This window comes from Salvelinus sp. IW2-2015, linkage group LG20, assembly GCF_002910315.2.
Source record: "Salvelinus sp. IW2-2015 linkage group LG20, ASM291031v2, whole genome shotgun sequence".
Taxonomy (NCBI): domain Eukaryota; kingdom Metazoa; phylum Chordata; class Actinopteri; order Salmoniformes; family Salmonidae; genus Salvelinus; species Salvelinus sp. IW2-2015.
Window position 1 is genome coordinate 26,753,626 of NC_036860.1, and position 20,098 is coordinate 26,773,723.

At 42.3% G+C, this 20,098-nt stretch overlaps 1 protein-coding gene across 3 annotated transcripts in view; it reads right to left on the reverse strand.

Moving 5' to 3' along the window:
- The window catches only part of LOC111981666 (vasodilator-stimulated phosphoprotein), a 32,771-nt gene extending 13,485 nt beyond the window's left edge, over window positions 1-19,286 (reverse strand). The window contains exons 1-3 of one of the 3 annotated variants that reach the window (XM_024013050.2): window positions 18,989-19,286; window positions 4,527-4,698; window positions 111-291 (exon numbers count right to left, since the gene is read on the reverse strand). In XM_024013050.2, the coding sequence (XP_023868818.1) occupies window positions 111-291; window positions 4,527-4,698; window positions 18,989-18,993 (358 nt within the window). In that variant the 5' untranslated portion in view covers window positions 18,994-19,286. Of the gene's footprint in view, window positions 1-110; window positions 292-4,526; window positions 4,699-10,773; window positions 10,942-18,988 lie in introns of those variants that run through there. The other 2 variants (XM_024013048.2, XM_024013049.2) reach the window with 2 other exon arrangements.
- Window positions 19,287-20,098: the final 812 nt, after the last annotated feature.

Consider the following 20,098-nt stretch of genomic DNA (forward strand, 5'->3'; position numbering starts at 1 on the left):
CAATCCGTGATTGCAGCGAGAAACAAAAMACAAAAAAAGGAACCAGGACAAAAAGTACCATTTATTTTGCAAAATGTTTTTTATATTTGATCCTATATTATAGATCCTACCTGAGTCAGTGAGTGCACTCATCACCTCCAGGGCATGCATCATGCCGTTGGCAAAGAGAACAGCTTCCTCCTTGCTGCCAAAGTTCATCCCCCACACCTGCCGGCCTTCCCGCCACTGGTGGAAGTTGGCGGTAGCCTGGTTGTACTTCAGCCTCTTGTCGATTGGGCAGTTGATCACCACCTAGGAGTGTCAAACAGGAAGTAAAAAGGCAATGAGAAACTACAAGTGGAATGACATTATGCGTTCACTGCGAGAATGTGTGTGTGTGTGTGGAACCTAGATAGTCTTTATAGCCTTTGAATTTCAAGATCGTTCCCCTCACATCCCTTTATGTTCATCTATTGCTATTTATCGGATTATACATGTTGGTCCAATATGAGTATAAATCCTCTCTGTGGAACCAGTGACGCAGTGGTGAATAAAAAAAAAACAAGAGCCTTTAGTGAAACTGAGCTACTATGGTAGGCGAGGCTAAGTCTTGTGCTACTAGTGTGGACCTTCCATTGCCTTTCCAAAGCAACAGATCTTTTGAAAAAGATGCTACGCTAGGATAAGTTTAACTAAAGTAGCCTTTAGGTTAGCAGTGGTGTAAAGTAATGAATAAAAAAAATCATTTGAAGTACTACTTAAGTAGTTTTTTGGGGCATCTGTAATTTACAATTTATATTTCTTTAATTCCTCTACATTTCTAAAGACAAAATTTWCTTTTTACTGGAATACATTTTCCCTATTAAAGAATCTTTAATTTTACTCAAGTATGACAWTGGAGTACTTTTTCCAACACCGTAGGCTAGGCTTTGTTAGGGCTCTCTAGTGCTAGTGTMGGTCTTCCACTACCCTAGTGTGAGAGGAAGGCATTAGCTCGAGAGCAGAGGTAGTGTCACACAGTAAACAGAAGTGAGATAGGGAAGACTGAAAGAAAGAGGAAGACTACTGACACATAAAGCCCCAACAATACTAATGAGACTAATCTTGATGAGCAGAGGTTGCTGGCTGCATGTTGACATTCTGCAGCAACAGAAAAAAGGACAAAGCCTAACCCACAATCTCTGAGTGTGACAGCAAGGAAACGCACAGGGGACTGGTTCCCATATAGTGTTATAGCACCCACGTACTAACTCTCACAAGATTTACAGTCCGCTTGACTTTTTCCAAATTGTTGTCCCTCAATCTAAAACACAATACCCCATAACGAAGGATTGGACATTTTCGCAAATTTATAATTAAAAACATAAACTGAAATATCACATTTACATAAGTATTCAGACCCTTTACTCAGTCCTTTGTTGAAGCACCTTTGGCAGCGATTAGAGCAACGAGTCTTCTCGGGTATACAAGCTTGYCACACCTGTATTTGGGGAGTTTCTCCCATTCTTCTCTGCAGATCCTCTCAAACTCTGTCAGGTTGGATGGGGAGCGTCGCTGCACAGCTATTTATGTTTTTCCAGAGATGTTCGATCAGGTTCAAGTCCAGGCACTGGCTGGGCCACTCAAGGATATTCAGAGCCTTGACCTGAAGCCACTCCTGCGTTGTTTTGGCTGTGTGCTTAGGGTCGCTGTCCCGTTGGAATGTTAACCTTCACCTCAGTCTGAGGTCCTGAGCTCTCTGGAGCAGGTTTTCATCAGGGATCTCGCTATACTTTGCTCCGTGCATCTTTACCTCGATCCTGACGAGTCTCCCAGTCCCTCCAGCTGAAAAACATCCCCACAGCGTGATGCTGCCACCACCACCACCATGCTTCGCTATAGGGATGGTGCCTGGTTTCCTCAAGATGRGACGCTTGGCATTCAGGCCAAAGAGTTTAATCTTGGTTTCATCAGAACAGAGAATCTTGTTTCTCAGTTGGAGTCGTGGAGGTTCCAAACTTTTTCCTTTTAAGAATGATTGAGGCCACTGTGTTCTTGGGGACCTCTCAATGCTGCAGACATTTTTTGGTACACTTCCCCAGATCTGTGCCTCGACACAATTCTGTCTCGGAGCTCTACGGACAATTCCTTTTGACCTCATGGCTTGGGTTTTGCTCTGACATGCACTGTCAACTATGGAACCTTATATAGACAGATGTGTGCCTTTCCAAATCATGTCCAATCAATTGAATTAACCACAGGTGGACTCCAATCAAGTTGTAAAAAAATCTCAATGATGATCAATGAAAACAGGATGCACCTGACCTCAATTTCAAGTCTCATYGCAAAGGGTCTGAATACTTATATAAATAAGGTATTTCTGTCAGTCAAGGGTTCTGAATACTTTTCAAAGGCACGGTATATAGTACCAGTCAAAAGTTTGGACAAACCTATTCATTCAAGAGTTAGAATAATAGTGAAGACATCAACCTATGAAATAACACATATGGAATCATGTAGTAACCCAAAAAGTGTTAAACAAATCAAAATATKTTTTATATTTGAGATTCTTCCAAGTACAGTCCCTTTGCCTTGACAGCTTTGCACACTCTTGGCATTCTCTCAACCAGCTTCATGAGGTAGTCACCTGGAATGCATTTAAATTAAGAGGTGTTCCTTGTTAAAAGTTAATTGGTGGAATTTCTTTCCTTAATGCGTTTGAGCCAATCAGTTGTGTTGTGACAAGGTAGGGGTGGTATACAGAAGATAGACCRATTTGGTGAAAGACCAGGTCCATATTATGGCAAGAACAGCTCAAATAAGCAAAGAGAAACGACAGTCCATCATTACTTTAAGACATGAAGGTCAGTCAATGTGGAAAATTTCAAGAACTATGATGAAACTGGCACTCATGAGGACCGCCACAGGAAAGGAAGACCCAGAGTTACCTCTTCTGCAGAGGATAAGTTCATTAGCGTTACCAGTCTCAGAAATTGCAGCCAAAATAAATGGGCACCAATAAAAAGCCAATACTAAAGGACACCAATAATAAGAAGAGACTTGCTTGGMTCAAGAAACCCGAGCAATGGACATTAGACCAGTGGAAATCTGTCCTTTGGTCTGAWGAGTCCAAATTTGAGATTTTTGGTTCCAACTGCCGTGTCTTAGTGAGACGCAGAGAAGGTGACAAGATGATTTCTGTATGTATGGTTCCCACCATGAAGCATGGAGAAGGTGGTGTGATGGTGCTTTGCTGGTGACACAGTCAGTGATTTATTTAGAATACAAGGCATACTTAACCAGCATTGCTACCACAGCATTCTGCAGTGATATGCCATCCCATGTGGTTTGCACTTAGTTGGACTATCATTCATTTTTCAAGAGGACAATGACCCAAAACAACTCCAGACTGTGTAAGGGCTATTTGACCAAGAAGGAGAGTGATGGAGTGCTGCATCAGATGACCTGGCCTCTACAATCTCCCGACCTCAACCCAATTGAGATGGTTTGCGATGAGTTGGACCGCAGAGTGAACGAAAAGCAGCCAACGAGTGCCCAGCATATGTGGGAACTCCGGTGAAGCTGGATGAGAGAATGCCAAACGTGTGCAAAGCTGTCATCAAGGCTAAAGGGGCTGCGTTGAAAAATATAAAATATATTTTGATTTGTTTAACACTTTATGGGTTACTACATGATTCCATGTGTTATTTCATAGTTTGTAGAATAATAGTGAAGAAATCAATGTAGAAAATAGTAAAAAATAAACTCTGGAATGAGTAGGTGTGTCCAAACTTTTGACTGGTACTGTATATACACACACACTGTATTAGTGGTGGTCACCAATATGGAATGTCCATATCGATATCAGTTGCATTTTTCCATTTGATATCATATCGGAATTTACTGTACTTGCTGTTTACCCATTTCTGTGACGTGAACTGTAAAATGCGTTTGATCTTTATTAGCCAACATATTGGTCGGGTCGCGACTGATCTTGATGAGCCACCGTAGTTGTTGCAAGCGTGGTTACACGTGGTCTGCGGTTGTGAGGCCGGTTGGATGTACTGACAAATTCTCTAAAACAACGTTTGAGGCGGCTTATGGAAGAGAAATGAACATTAAATTATCTGGCAACAGCTCTGGTGGACATTCCTGCAGTCAGCATGCCAATTCCACGCTACCTCAAAACTTGAGAKATCTGTGGCATTGTGTTGTGTGACACAACTGCACATTTATGAGTGGCCTTTTTTTGTCCCCATCACAAGGTGCACCTCTGTAATGATCACACTGTTTAATGAGCTTATTGATATGCCACACCTGTCAGGTGGATGGATTATCTTGGCAAAGGAGAAATGCTCACTAACAGGGATGTAAACAAATTTGTGCACCAAATTTGAAAGAAATAAGGTTTTTGTGCGTATGGAAAAGTTCTGGAATACTTTATTTCAGCTCATGAAAAATGGGACCAACAATACATGTTGTGTTCATATTTTGCTCTATCGATTATTAGACAGTGCATCTTAGGAATTTCTCTGTTCATGGTGTGTGTGTGTGTGTACACTAGTTACCTGCTGGTCGGCCTGAATCTTGCGTCCCACCACTCGGAATGTGTTGGCCACGGGGTTGTGGTAGATCTGGACCCTGCTGATGGCCTGGCCCCCCTCACCCGCCGGCACCCAGCGCTTGTTACCATCATCATACTGCATGACCGTGGCTCGCACCTGGCAGATACTGGACTCACTGAGAAAGCAAGAGAGGGAGGGCGTTGAGAGAGAAACAGGGAGAGTGAGAAGGGGAAGAAAGTCCGGGAAGTTCAAAAGAGATGAGGAGGCCGAGGAGAGTRATTTCCCTGTTTGGGATGACTGAATTAACACTAACAAGATAGTCCATTACCCCATGAGGAGTGCAATGCACAACTGTGGACATTGCTTTGTTGTTCATGTTGCTTTATGGCACAAAGATGAGGAAATTCATGATGGCTAAAACAGATATGCATAACACAAAGCAATGTTTTAAAATAGATATATGGTCACTTCTGCCTTTTTAGCACGCTTTTTTCTATGAAAAAAATTGTGACCAGCAGTAACACGTCACCCAAATAACTGAAGTTGAGTGAAATTAGTTGTGGGATGAGCTCAAGTCAAACGCGACACCACTAGGGCTATTACAGTGACTGTATTAGCCCTACATCAACAGTCACCATTCATGGCCGCAGTTAAACTTCACYTGACCGCTGAGTCACCGTAACTAGGCTTCTCCAAAACTGCGCTCTGATGCCACTGATGGTCATTAGAACTACTTGCTAAACGGCCAGTCGCTAATGGTCTGGTACTCAGTGCTCTATTGTCCCTCTAATCACTCTGACAGCAACGCAAATGGYATCAAAAATCAAATCAAACACTTCATGAGAGCCCTGGCATTTGGCGTTTCAGCGGAATAGGACCACCTGCTGCGCAYCGAGAGCCGGCTCCTCATTGCTGGGGGGAACCAAAATGTTCAACATTGGTTCCCCATGTTGCGCAACATCCTCTATAGGCCATGCAATTTCGTGAAAAATTTTGATGACCTCTATTAAAAAGAGGATCCATCAGCTTTCTATAGGCTAGGCCTACTATATTTAAATCTCAACTTTCCTCAAATTAAGCACATTGCTTCGTGTTACAACCGGAGTAGATGGCCTGGCTGGCATGAAAATGAACCGCAGGAAAWTAATCATCCATTCTCTATTCAAGTGCATACGAATGACATGTATTCCCCCCCATTTTTTGCGACTTTTTCAACTCATAGTCACATGCATCATGTAGCCTAGCCCAATGTTTTGATAAGGTTTTTAATAAAACTAGTGGCCAATTAATTCTAAGCGTAATCTATCAACCATAATCTACAGGCCTAGGACACTTGAAACAGGGTTCGAGAGCCCATAGCCTACAGAGTGAAACTTGTTCTTATTAGCCGAGTCATTGCTCAATCGCGTGTGAAAACAGAGTTGACTGGCCACTATTTAAAAGAGGATCCCAGCTTTCTAGTGCTGCTATATTTGTTAAATTCTTACAATTAACCACATTATTCTGCTTTACAACTGGTGCAGCCTACCTGGCATATTAAAAATGTAACTGCAGGTAACCTCCATTCACTATTTGAGTGCAGACTGAAAAATAAATTCCACACAAACTGTATTATCTTAAGCTATATGTAAAGACCAGATTCAATTGAGAATATTCTGAAAAAATMATCAAGTGCTTGTCAAATTGTGAATGAGAKACTGATGAAGTGTGTYCAGCCTGCACAAGAAACAGAGCAGAGCTCATGCCTTACATGCAACTTTTTTCAAATCATCATTRGAGTTGCATCATGCAGCCTRAGAACCCTAAGGTTTGTATCACAACTAAAGTTGCAACTAAATTAAAGCATAGAGGAGGACCTCTCAAATTATCACTTTAACAGCTCAACACCGCATGTGAGCACTCCCTCGGAAATCGTTTGGGAAAAATATCCAAACACTGCAATCCACAGTAAAAATCTCATACCAAAACYGACAAGCATGGTGGTGGTAGTGTGATAGTTTGGGGATGCTTTGCTGCCTCAAGACCTGGATGACTTGCCTTACAGAGCAGAACTCATGGTTCCTTCTATTATCAGAGAATTCTACAGGAGAATGTCAGGCCGTCCGTCTGTGAGCTGAAGCGCAGCTGGTTCATGCAGCAAGACAATGATCCAAAACACACAATCAAGTCTACATGAAAATGTCTAAAAAGGCAAAAAATGTAACGTTTTGGAATGGTTAAGTCAATATCCAGACCTAATCCCAATTGAGATGTTGTAGCAGGACTTGAATTAAGCAGTTCATGCTTGAAAACCCACACATGTCGCTGAGTTAAAGCAGTTCTGCATGCAAGAGTGGGCCAACATTCCTARACAGTGATGTGAGGGACTTATAATCAACTACATGAAGCATTGTTGCAGTCTTTGCAGCTAAAAGGTGGCACAACCAGTTAGAGTGTAAGTGGGCAATTACCTTTTCACACAGGGGGAATTGGGTGTTGTGTAACTTTGGTAATTCTATCAATAAAGTATAATTTTTTTCTGTTATTTGCAAACTCAGATTCCCTTTATCAAACATTAGTGTTTGGTTGAAGATCTGATAACTTTCAGTATCAAACATTTGCAAAAATAGAGAAATCCAAAAGGCAAATACTTTTTCACGGCAACACATTTGGAAAGTATTCAGACCCCTCAGATCAGTCAGTCTAAAATTGTTCAAGCCAGTCAGTTCAACTGTACAAAGAGGTCCCAGAAGGAAAATATGTTTACACTCCTAGCCCAGCATTGTTTTCTACATAGTGCCTTTGGAAAGTATTCAGACCACTTTTGACTTTTCCCAAATTTTGTTACATTACAGCCTTATTCTAAAATTGATTACATTTTATTTTTCCCTCATCTACAGTTGAAGTCGGAAGTTTACATACACCTTAGCCAAATATAACTCAGTTTTTCACAATTCCTGGCATTTAATCCTAGTAAAAATTCCCCGTCTTAGGTCAGTTAGGATCACCACTCCAATTTGGTAACCACTCCCTCTTCTAATTAGGGCTAATTGGAAAAGCCTTTCAAAAGAGGACATTGTATTCTCCTTTTTCTGTACTCCCTGACGAAGGCCATGCAGCCGAAACGCGTCGGTTTTTAAACAACTTTGTTTCTATTGAACATGCCATACTAATAAAGGCATTTTAATTAATTATATGAAGAGTGCCTTGGTCCTCCTTTCTTTTTGATGACCAATTTACACCTTTTACCAAAGAGCACCTTCTATCTACCAAAATATACTATAGTGTACCTTAGTAGCGCTTCCCTTCCTCCTCTTTCTACTAGGATCACCACTTTATTTTAAGAATGTGAAATGTCAGAATAATTTAATTTCAGCTTTTATTTCTTTCATGACATTCCCAGTGGGTCAGAAGTTTACATACACTCAATTAGTATTTGGTAGCATTGCCTTTAAATTGTTGGGAAGCTTGTGGACTTCTTTACTGTGGATATAGATACTTTTGTACCTGTTTCCTCCAGCATCTACACAAGGTCCTTTGCTGTTGTTCTGGGATTGATTTGCACTTTTCGCACCAAAGTATGTTCATCTCTAGGAGACAGAACACGTCTCCTTCCTGAGCAGTATGACGGCTGCGTGGTCCCATGGTGTTTATACCTGTGTACTATTGTTTGTACAGATGAATGTGGTACCTTCAGGCGTTTGAAAACTGCTCCCAAGGATGAACCAGACTTGTGGAGGTCTACAATTTTTTTTTCTGAGGTCTTGGCTGATTTCTTTTGATTCTCCCTTGATGTCAAGCAAAGAGGCACTGAGTTTGAAGCTAGACCTTGAAATACATCCACTGGTACACCTCCAATTGAGTCAAATGATGTAAATTAGCCTATCAGAAGCTTCTAAAGCCATCACATTTTCTGGAATTTTCCAAGCTGTTTAAAGGCACAGTCAACTTAATGTATGTAAACTTTTGACCCACTGGAATTGTGATACAGTGAATTAAGTGAAATAATTTGTCTGTAAACAATTGTTGGAAAAATTACTTGTGTCATGCACAAAGTAGATGTCRTAACCGACTTGCCAAAACTATAGTTCGTTAACAAGAAATGTGTTACTWCAACTATTTCTACACACAATACCCCATAATGACAAAGCAAAAACAATGTTTTTTGAAAATGTTGCAAATTTATTACAAATAAAACYGAAATACCACATTTACATAAGTATTCAGAGCCTTTACTCAGTACTTTGTTGAAGCACTTTTGGCAGCGATTAGAGCCTCGAGTATTCTTGGGTATGACGCAACAAGCTTGGTACACCAGTATTTGGRCAGTTTCTCCCATTTTTCTCTCTGCAGATCCTCTCAAGCTATGCCAGGTTGGATGGGGAGCGTCACTGCACAGTTATTTTCATGTCTCTCCAGATGCTAGATTGGGTTCGAATCTAGGCTCTGGCTTGGCCACTGAAGTACTTGTCCCGAAGCCATTCCTGCGATGCCTTGGCTGTGTGCTTAGGGMTGTTGTTCTGCTGGAAGGTGAATCTTCGCCCCAAGTCTGAGGTCCTGAGCACTCTGGAGCAGGTTTTCATCAAGGATCTCTTTGTAGTTTGCTCTGTTCATCTTTCCCTCGATCCTGACTTGTCTTCCAGTCCCTGCTGCTGAAAAACATCCCCACAGCACGATGCTGCCACCATGCTTCACTGTGGGGATGGTGCCAGGTTTCCTCCAGATGTGACACTTGGAATTCAGGCCAGAGAATCTTGCTTCTCATGGTCTGAGTCTTTTGGCAAACTCCAAGTGGGCTGTCATGTGCCTTTTACTGAAGAGTGGTTTCCGTCTGGCCACTCTACCATAAAGGCCTGATTGGTGGAGTGCTGCAGAGATGGTTGTCCTTCTGGAAGTTTCTCACACCTCCACAGAGGAACTCTGGAGCTCCGTCAGAGTGACCATTGGGTTCTTGGTCACCTCCCTGACCAAGGCTCTTCTCCCCCGATTGCTCAGTTTGGCCGGGCGGCCAGCTCTAGGAAAAGTCTTGGTGGTTCCAAACTTCTTCCATTTAAAAATGATGGAGGCCACCGTGTTCTTGGGGAACTTCAATGCTGCAGAAATGTTTTGGTACCCTTCCCCAGATCTGTGCCTCGACACAATCCTGTCTCGGAGCTCTACGGACAATTCCTTTTGACCTCATGGCTTGGTTTTTGCTCTGACATGCACTGTCTACTGTGGGACCTTATATAGACAGGTGTGTGCCTTTCCAAATCATGTGCAATCAATTGAATTTACCACAGGTGGACTCCGATGCAGTTGTAGAAACATCAAGGATGATCAATGGAAACAGGGTGCACCTGAGCTCAATTTCGAGTCTCATAGCAAAAGGTCTGAATACCTGTTTGTATATATATATATATATATACAGGTATTCATTTACATTCTAGTCTGACATTCCTCATTCTGATATTTCTTAATTTTTCTGGATTGTGTGTATTTTTTTAAATTGTATTTTAATGCTAGGTATTATTGCAATGTTGGAGCTAGAYACACATGCATTTTCGCTGCACCTGCGATATCTGCACATTTGTGTACGCAACCAATAAACCTGGATTTGATTTGATTCAAAGGGGTCGCATGCGGCGTTGCCAAGGTAACGCTTGGAACGGTAAGTCTCAGCCGCTTCCGCATCCTCTGCGGTGTCGGTGGTGTGAGAAGTGAAAGAATCTGAGTTCCTTAACTGGGGCATCTGAGCCCTGACCACTTCCTGCTCTCACAAACTGCTGCCTAATATGGCTGGCTAAGTGCAAATTTACACACACACGGGTGCAGGCGTAACATGCACGCTTCGCACGGACACACACACGGACATACGCCCCAGATCACACACATAAAAAGCATGCAAACAGGCACACACATAAGAGGTGTTATCCCGAGGTTTTGGGATTTAATCTTGTGTGCATTTAAATCCACCTCAATTAGGAGAGCCTTTCTGTGTTCTACTAATCTACGTTATCTGACAAGCATTTTGGTGAGTTCAGAGATCAAAAACAAATCATGACATAAACCCAAATTATGACATAATCATGACATAAACCCAGTTATGCTGTCATGACATGACAGCATAACTGTTTCAAAGTCACCCTTTTCCCTAAAAGGCTACCCGAAAAACAACAAGGTGACACGAGTATGCAACTGTAACACACAGTCAGATATGAAAGGGTTGAAGACTAGAAGCAGTATTTGATGCTCAGATCTGGCTATAATGTGTGTGTCTGCCTCTACTCACCCCATTTTCCCTCTCTTCACCAACTCTTACTCTAGCACAATCCCTCCATCTGTTGCTTTCTATCACTTTCAATTGCTTTATGCACCCGCTATCTTTCTGTCACCCCTCCCCACATCCGTCTATATCTCTACATTGTTTCACAGTAACCACCTCAGCCTGTCTCTCTCAGTTCTTAGGTGTTATCATTTTTTCCACTCCCACAGTCAGTTTCCTCCTCCATTTCAAAATGTTCACACCTCCCCCTCTCTCCTTTCACTCTCACCTCTCCCAACTTTTTGCTCCCTCTCCCTCTCGCTCTTTGTTTCTAGGAGTTGAGCCTTATCTGGGGCTGAGTTTGTTTACAGAACCCATGGTGCCTTCGGACTGTGTTCTCTCACTGCAGTCCAGACTCTCTCTGTGTGTGCACAGTAAAATGACAGAAAATGTTACTTTGCCACAAAACATTTGATCCCAGTCTAAAGTATGTTATAGACTCCAGCAGCATACCACCCTGCATCCCACGACTGGCTTGCCTCTGAAGCTAAGCAGGGTTGGTCCTGGTTGGTCCCTAGATGGGAGACCAGATGCTGCTGGAAGTGGTGTAGGAGGCACTCTTTCCTCTGGTCTAAAAAAAATAATATCCCATTGCCCTGTGTAGGGTTCCATCTTTTGGATGGGACGTTAAACGGGTGTCCTGACGCTCTGTGGCCACTAAAGATCCAATGGCACTTATCGTAAGAGTAGGAGTGTTAACCCCGGTGTCCTGGCTAAATTCCCAATCTGACCATCATGGCCACCTAATCATCCCCAGCTTCCAATTGGCTCATTCCTCTTCCCTGTAACTATTCCCCAGGTTGTTGCTGTAAATGAGAATGTGTTCTCAGTCAACTCAACAAAAGAAAATGTACTCCAAATTTGATATGATCCTATAAACTTCTTGTTGGTGCTCATGGGTCTTTTTACGTGGACATGACCCTTTGTAGAGGTTCCCAGGGGTGTTTTTCATTAGCCTGAAGGTTTCCTTTCATTATCTCCTTCCTTTCGTTTGCATTTCAGAAAGCTGGACTAGAAATACCTGGTTTGTGTTTGTTATGCACTAAAACGGAAGAGAATGGACTGAAACAGGGAGGGACTACTATATCCAAAAAGAAATGCTCATTTTAGTTATCTGCTGCAAGACATTTTAAAATGTATTCTGTTGCGTACCCTAATTAACAATTTGACCCTTGTAGGGCATCCATCATATTGCGTTTATGCCTCTCCAAMACTTTCAGTGCTGATGGAAAGGAGATGAGGAAATGAAACCACTTTAAATTATTGAGGCTCACCCCAGAAAAATTTACCAGAAAAGGCATTAAATTAGCCGACTCACACCCTGACTCACTCTAGACAGGTTCCTGAACGGTTTGTGCTGCATAGCCAACTCCTATAGTCAACCATGAATGTGACCTGGGTGACAATGTTCCAGCCACAGACTCTCACTCACTTTGAAAACAGACACAAATACATGCAGAGCGTAATAAAAAAACTCCCACCTTCAACCAAGACATGCTTTCTGTATACAACTATAAATGTATAGCGTGTAATACAGTTGCTAGCGCACCTTGCTAGCGCACCTTGCTAGCTACCAGTTTAAAGACTATCGCTATAAAAACAAAAACCACACGCAATTGACGTGGCACGCAATCATTGGTTGATGTCTGAGCAGGGGAATGCGACCAAGACCTGTCTACTGCAGGTGGCTCTCAGAGCTAATGAACCCTGATACAGACGAGAGCTATTTGTGATAGTCTTGCCCTACAGGTCAGTGGCTAACACGGTGCAATTGCACAGACACACTCAAAGTGAAGGCATCAAAATAAGCAGAAGCATAGAACAAAGGCAAGTTTAAAAATAGACTTTCTGTGAATGCAAGCGCCTCACACCATCATGCCCTGGCTAGTGTCTACAGGAAACTTGGGTGTAAATAAAGATGTCCCCTTGCGGTCGGGTGTGTGACAGCTGAGTCCCTTAATAGATCACAAAAAACATCTGAAAACCTACCTCTTCAAAGAGTACCTTGATTAGTACCTGAACCCCCACCCCACAAAAAACCATACCTTCATTGCACTAGCATTGACTTTGCTGAAAGCTACTTTGTGGGAACTGTACTTACTATGACTGATATGTGGTTGTCTGACCTTAAGATGGATGCACTAACTGTAAGTCACTCTGGATAAGAGCGTCTGCTAAATAACATAAAATGTCAATGTAAATGTGTGTCCATAATACTGTATAGTGGCATTAGTGACCGTCTGTCTGTAGTACTGCTGGTGTGTATGAGAGACACCAGTCCTGAGGAGGCATGAGTGACAACTATGCTTAATAACCACCGTCACATACTGAAAGACAGCTGGACTCTGTCACCGCTCTTTGACAGCCACATACTGAAAGACAGCTATAAGTAACGTTAATGTGCTGACATCTCTCACAATCAGCCTCACATTCCTGATCCTTCCGCATCTCTCTGTTCTCCACACATACAGCTACTTCAGTTTATGAAGCCTTTATTAAAACGGTAAAGTGATCGTTTCAAGTCATACGTCTCTCAACCTCCGTTTCCCCTTTGTACTTCTTTCCTRTTGACTCTTCTGCGGACACAATTTAATCTTTTCACCACCGGGAATGGTAGAGGTCGAAACCGATCTGTTAAAATCAATAAATGACAAACTGGGCATACTTGAACTAGTCAGCAAAMATATAAAAGAGTTTAAGGCAAGSCTCGAGATGAGTGACGAAAAAGCTGCGACATTGGAGAAAGACACAAACAAGTTAAAAGGGACAGTCAATAAGATTGAAACCGAAGTTAATGAACTTAAAAAGGAGAACATCGTTCTGAGAGAAGACTTACTTGACATACAGACTAGATCCATGAGAGAGAATCTGGTACTTACAGGTATCCAAGAGAAATAAGGAAAAGTACCTCAAGGTGTAGTTAGAGAGTTCCTCCTTACAGCGCTTCAGATCCCACGTGAAGCTGTCGTTAAAAAATAACTTGAACGTGTACACCGTTTCGGACAGAGAGAGCAGAGGTATGAACGCCCAATCGCTGCCAAATTTGCTTGCTTTAACGATGAAATAACGGTTAAAAGCCTGGGGAAAAGACCCCTTTTCAGGATCCTGTCTTTCAAAGATAATTCGTAAAATAACTTCACAGATCTTCATTGTAAAGGGTTTAAACACTGTTTCCCATGCTTGTTTAATGAACCATAAACAATTAATGAACATGCACCTGTGGAACGGTCATTAAAGACACTAACAGCTTACAGACAGTCAGCAATTAGGTCAAAATTTATGAAAACTTAGGACACTAAAGAGGCCTTTCTACTGAAAACACCAAAAGAAAGATGCCCAGGGTCCTTAGGTATGTTGCAAGGAGACATGAGGATGCAGATGTGGCCAGGGCAATAAATTGGCAATGTCCGTACTGTGAGACGCCTAAGACAGCGCTACAGGGAGACGGACGTTCAGCTGTCCGTCTCGCAGTGGCAGACCACGTGTAACAACACCTGCACAGGATTGGTACATCCGAACATCACAGGTACAGGATGGCAACAACAACTGCTCGAGTTACACCAGGAACGCACAATCCTCCATCAGTGCTCAGACTGTCCTCAATAGGCTGGACTGAGGGCTTGTAGGCCTGTTGTAAGGCAGGTCCTCACCAGACATCACCGCAACAAACGTCGCCTATGGGCACAAACCCACCGTCGCTGGCCAGAAAGGACTGGCAAAAGTGCTATTCACTGACGGAGTCACGGTTTTGTCTCACCAGGGGTGATGGTAGGTTTTGCGTTTATTGTCGAAGGAATTGAGTGTTACACCGAGGCCTGTACTCTGGAGCGGGATTCGATTTGGAGGTGGAGGGTCCGTCATGATCTGGGGCGGTGTGTCCCAGCATCATCGGACTGAGCTTGTTGTCATTGCAGGCAATCTCAACGCTGTGCGTAACAGGGAAGACATCCTCCTCCCTCATGTGGTACCTTCCTGCAGGCTCATCTTAACATGACTCTCCAGCATGACAATACCACCAGCCATACTACTCGTTCTGTGTGAGATTTCCTGCAAGGCAGGAATGTCAGTGTTCTGCCATGGCCATCGAAGAGCCCACATCTCATTCCCATTGAGCACGTCTGGGACCTGTTAGATCGGAGGGTGAGGACTAGGGCCATTCCCCCAGAAATGTCCGGGAACTTGCAGGTGCTTTGGTGGAAGAGTGGGGTAACATCTCACAGCAAGAACTGGAAAATCTGGTGGCAGTCCATGAGGAGATGCCAGTGCAGTACTTAATGCACCCTGGTGGCCACACCAGATACTGACTGTTACTTTTGATTTCCCCCCCCCCCCTTTGTTCAGGGACACATTAATTCCATTTGCTGTTAGTCACATGTCTGTGGAACTTGCTCAGTTTATGTTTCAGTTGTTGAATCTTGTTATGTTCGTATACATGTTAAGTTTGCTGAAAATAAATGCAGTTGACAGTGAGAGGACGCTGCTTTTTGTTGCTGAGTTTATAGTACTCTTACATAATTTCCACGTGGGCGAGGATATTGGAAATTTAATCAAAGCCTACTGGATGATAACTTGTTTTTAACTAGGACAGAAGAATATATAAACTGACTTTTCCCGACATAACATAGGTACAGCAGATCCCCTTATTGTATGGGACACTTTTAAATGTGCCTTTAGAGGCCACGCAATTCAGTACTCATCTATAAAACAAAAGCAATTTAGGTCAAAAGAGTCCATATTAACAAAGGACTAACAGTACAGATAGATGGCAATAAAAACTGTACCATAGAGGTTCAGAGTAAGTTAGAGGAAAAACAAAAAGAAATGGAGGAACTTTTTCAAGAAAGAACCAGTGTAATATATTATGGGGAAAAATGCACCAAATTCTTTTTCAATCTTCAACATAGAAATGCTATCAAAAATGTTTTACTGAAACTTGTTACAAATGATGGAGTTATCACTCATTATTCACCGAACGATACTTTGAAAGAGGAAGTAAAGTAGTTTAAGCATGTTTTCGTTTCAGTCTCCTCCATCTCCACTAACCGAAGCTAATTATATGGATTTTTTCCCTTTTAATAATGTAAAATGAATATCTGTACAGAAACACTTATGTGATGGCCAAATTACAGAGAAGGAACTTCTTGATTCAATGAAAGCCTTTAAGTCTGGGAAAACTCCAGGGCTGGATGGCATACCAGTGGAGCTATAGCAAACTTTTTTTTATATACTCAGAGGACCATTATTAGCATGTTTTAACCACTCCTATATAAATGGTAGATTATCGGACACGTAKCAAGAAAGTCTGATTTCATTYTTACTGAAACAGGATCCAAGTGGTATGTATAAAGATCCAGTCCATTAAATAAATTGGAGGCCTCTTWTACTTCAGTMTTGTGATGCAAAAATTCGAGCTAAATGCTAAGTACACCTGACATACCCATTTTTATCCACTGCTCTGTATTGAAAAAGTGAGAAAGAGGGAAAGTGTGTGGTGTTCATTTCACCTCTGGTGGCATCCAGCTTAAACCAGGATCAGCTCCAGCTACACTTCATCCCTGAATCCACTTGCTTAACAAGCAACGGCTCTTTTTCACCTAATTCTCTCATTCTGAAAATTAACCACATACCTTAGGGYAAACATCRGTTCGTTAGCTAGTAAACATTTCACACAGATTGCCAGGGTCCAGTAAGCAACTAACGTGTTGCGTTATAACTTGAGGAACGSCAAGGAGTCGTATACAAGTCAATACTATAGCCAATTGGTTAGGTTACTAACGRTAGCCGTCTGACTTTATTAGTCAGCTAATTTRCACACCATAAACTCAATTATTTGATCAGTTAAGTTGGCTAATGTTGCTKAACATTTCTCTGGCTAGCTAACGGATACTTCGATCCAGCTAGAAAGATACTTAACAACTTGTTCCACCACAGTTTCTCCCTCACCTCAAACTTTCCAAATGCCAGTTGCTCATGAAGTACGCTTCATCACCTTCTCACCCGTCTCCTTGGTCAGGCTTCTCACCTACCTCTTCGTTATCGTTCAGGGGTTGTGCAAACTGACTTTCTACTCTCCCGCTGTCTTTCCAGAGCGCGCGCTGATGCCGTAACTAGAAAATTGGTTGTCTCTTCTCTCTTCAGTCGCGTGCTGCATTCTGTTGTTTCATGAACGATTGGCTGAGCCTTGGATATAGCCAGAATTGGTCCAAACGTGCATCACTCGTTCGCATACAGCCAGTGGTGATCCAAAGCCCCACCCCCCCTGTCTCAGTCACAGGTCCTCCAATAGGATAATGACCCAAAACACACAGCTAAAAGCACCCAAGAATGGATAAGAACAAAACATTTGACTATTCTGAAGTGGCCTTCTAGGCTGCTGATCTGAATCCTATCGAACATCTATGGAAAGATCTGAAACTTGCAGTCTGGAGATGGCACCCATCAATTTTTATTTTACCCCCTTTTTCTCCCCAATTTCATGGTATCCAATTGTTAGTAGTTACTATCTTGTCTCAACTCCCGTACGGGCTCAGGAGAGACGAAGCTCGAAAGCCATGCGTCCTCCGAAACYCAACCCAACCAAGCCGCACTGCTTCTTAACACAGCGCACATCCAACCCGGAAGCCAGCCGCACCAATGTGTCGGAGGAAACACTGTGCACCTGGCGACCTTGGTTAGTGAGCACTGCGCCCGGCCCACCACAGGAGTTGCTGGTGCGCGATGAGACAAGGATATCCCTACCGGCCAAACCCTCCCTAACCCGGGCGACGCTAGGCCAATTGTGCGTCGCCCCACGGACCTCCCGGTCGTGGCCGGCTGCGACAGAGCCTGGGCGCGAACCCAGAGTCTCTGGTGGCGCAGCTAGCACTGCAATGCAGTGCCCTAGACCACTGCGCCACCCGGGAGGCCTATCATTTGTTTTTCAACAGGACAATGACCCAACACACCTCCAGGCTGTGTAAGGGCTAATTGACGAGGAAGGACAGTGATGGAGTGCTGCATCAGATGACCTGTCCTCCACAATCCCCCGACCTCAACCCAATTGAGATGGTTTGGGATGGTTTGGGATGAGTTGGACCGCAGAGTGAAGGAAAAGCAGCCAACAAGTGCTCAGCATATGTGGGAACTCCTTCAAGACTGTTGGAAAAGCATTCCAGGTGAAGCCGGTTGAGAGAATGCCAAGAGTGTGCAAAGCTGTCATCAAGGCAAAGGGTGGCTATTTGAAGAATATATTTGTTTTTAAACTTTTTTGGTTACTTCATGATTCCATATGTGTTATTTCATTGTTTATGTTGTTTTCACTATTATTCTACAATGTAGAAAATAGTACAAATAAAGAAAAACCCTTGAATAAGTAGGTGTTTTAAAACTTTTGACCGGTAGAGTGATGTATGTATATATATATATATATTATTATTTTTTTATCCCAGCCCCTGTCCCCACAGGATACCTTTTGGTAGGCAGTCTTTATAAATAAGAATTTGTTCTTAACTGACTTGCCTAGTTAATGAATAAAGGTTAAATATATTAAACAAATAAAAAATAAGAAAAGCAATTACACCTAACCTGGAAGAGGGAATGTAGACTACTATTTTGCAATTAAAACTAAACTGCATGGGTCTACTGTAGCTAATTGGTGTTGGAAAATGTTTACTCGAAACCTCTGAATCTGCCAATATTGCTACGCTACTCTATAGGTCTATAAATAGTCTGAACAATCGGGTGTTGGCAATTGTAGTGTATTTMAATTTTGAGAACAGCAGAGCAGTTATTTCCTAGCCAGTAGAATAAACTAAATTATAAAAAAGGTTCGGAGAAATCTACTTACATATAAACGAAATGTTATTCCATGTCTACGTTCAAAAACTAGTAATCTGAATATGGTAAATACATCTGAGTATGGCCATGTTTTATCTACAGCTATAAAACACCGGTAGTCTACGTTCGCACCATTTTACACACAAGTGCATAGCCCAACCATAAATCATGTTCGTAGGCMCTTTGTCGTGAATTTCGTCAATTTGAGAGAAAAAAAACTATGACAAACGTTAATCTACCCTTGTTCGAATTTAAATAAAGAATCAGGACAATTAACACCAARGTTTAAAGCGCGACATTGTAACGTAGCATATTGAAACAAAAACAGGCAATTACACAAAACAGATTTTCCACGGACTTAATTTACCTCATTGTTTGGCGAGACTGCAAATCCTCTCTCCCAAGCTAGATATGTGGTTTTGGATGAGTAGCCGGAGTKGAAAATAGAAGACATAAGATACAACGATGGTAAAAATGTGATACACACATATATCAATCTAGACACCCTAATATGACTGCACAAATAGGCGAAATAGACACCGGCACACCACGACAATTTCCTGGTTCAAGGGAGGAGGAGGTTGAATAGAATTGTTGGTGCTTTCAAGATAACGGGGAACTCGGAAAAAATCGAGATCAAATCATGACGTCAGTGATTTTCAGGAAGTGGTGTAAAGTACTTATGAAATATATATATTTTTTAAGTAAGTTAAGAACAAATTCTTATTTACAACGACGGCCTACCCCGGCCAAACACAGACGACGCTGGGTCAATTGTGCGCTGAACTATGGGACTCCTWATCACGARCGGATGTGATTCAGCCATAGATTCGAACGAGGGACTGTAGTGTCGCCTCTTGCAGTGCCTTAGACCGCTGCGCCACTCGGGAGCCCAAAACCCTCMTTCCCATACCAGGAGTKGAACCCAGGCTGCCTGGMTGAAAACCAGGAATCCTAACCGCTAGACCATATGGGACACATTCTACACCTTCAAATATACTTTAAAGTAGGCCTACTACTTCAACAGTTTTTMGGGTATTTGTACTTTACTATTTATATTTTTTGACAACATTTTACTACACTACATTCCTAAAGAAAATAATGTACTTTTTACTCCATACATTTTCCCTGACACCCAAAAGTACTGTTTTATGCTTAGCAGGACAGGAAAATGGTCRAATTCACGCACTTATCAATATAAGTAGTCTATCAATATAAGTAGTCATCCCAGGTCATCCCTACTGTCTCTGATCTGGTTATTACTTTAATAACTCTACCTACATGTACATATTACCTCAATTACCATGACACCACTGCCCCCGCAAATTGACTCTGTACCGGTACCCCCTGTATATAGCCTCACTATTGTTATATTACTGCTGCTCTTTAATTATTTGTTACTTTTATCTCTTACTTTTTTAGGTATTTTCTTAAAACTGCATTGTCGGTTAAGGGCTTGTAAGTACGCATTTCACTG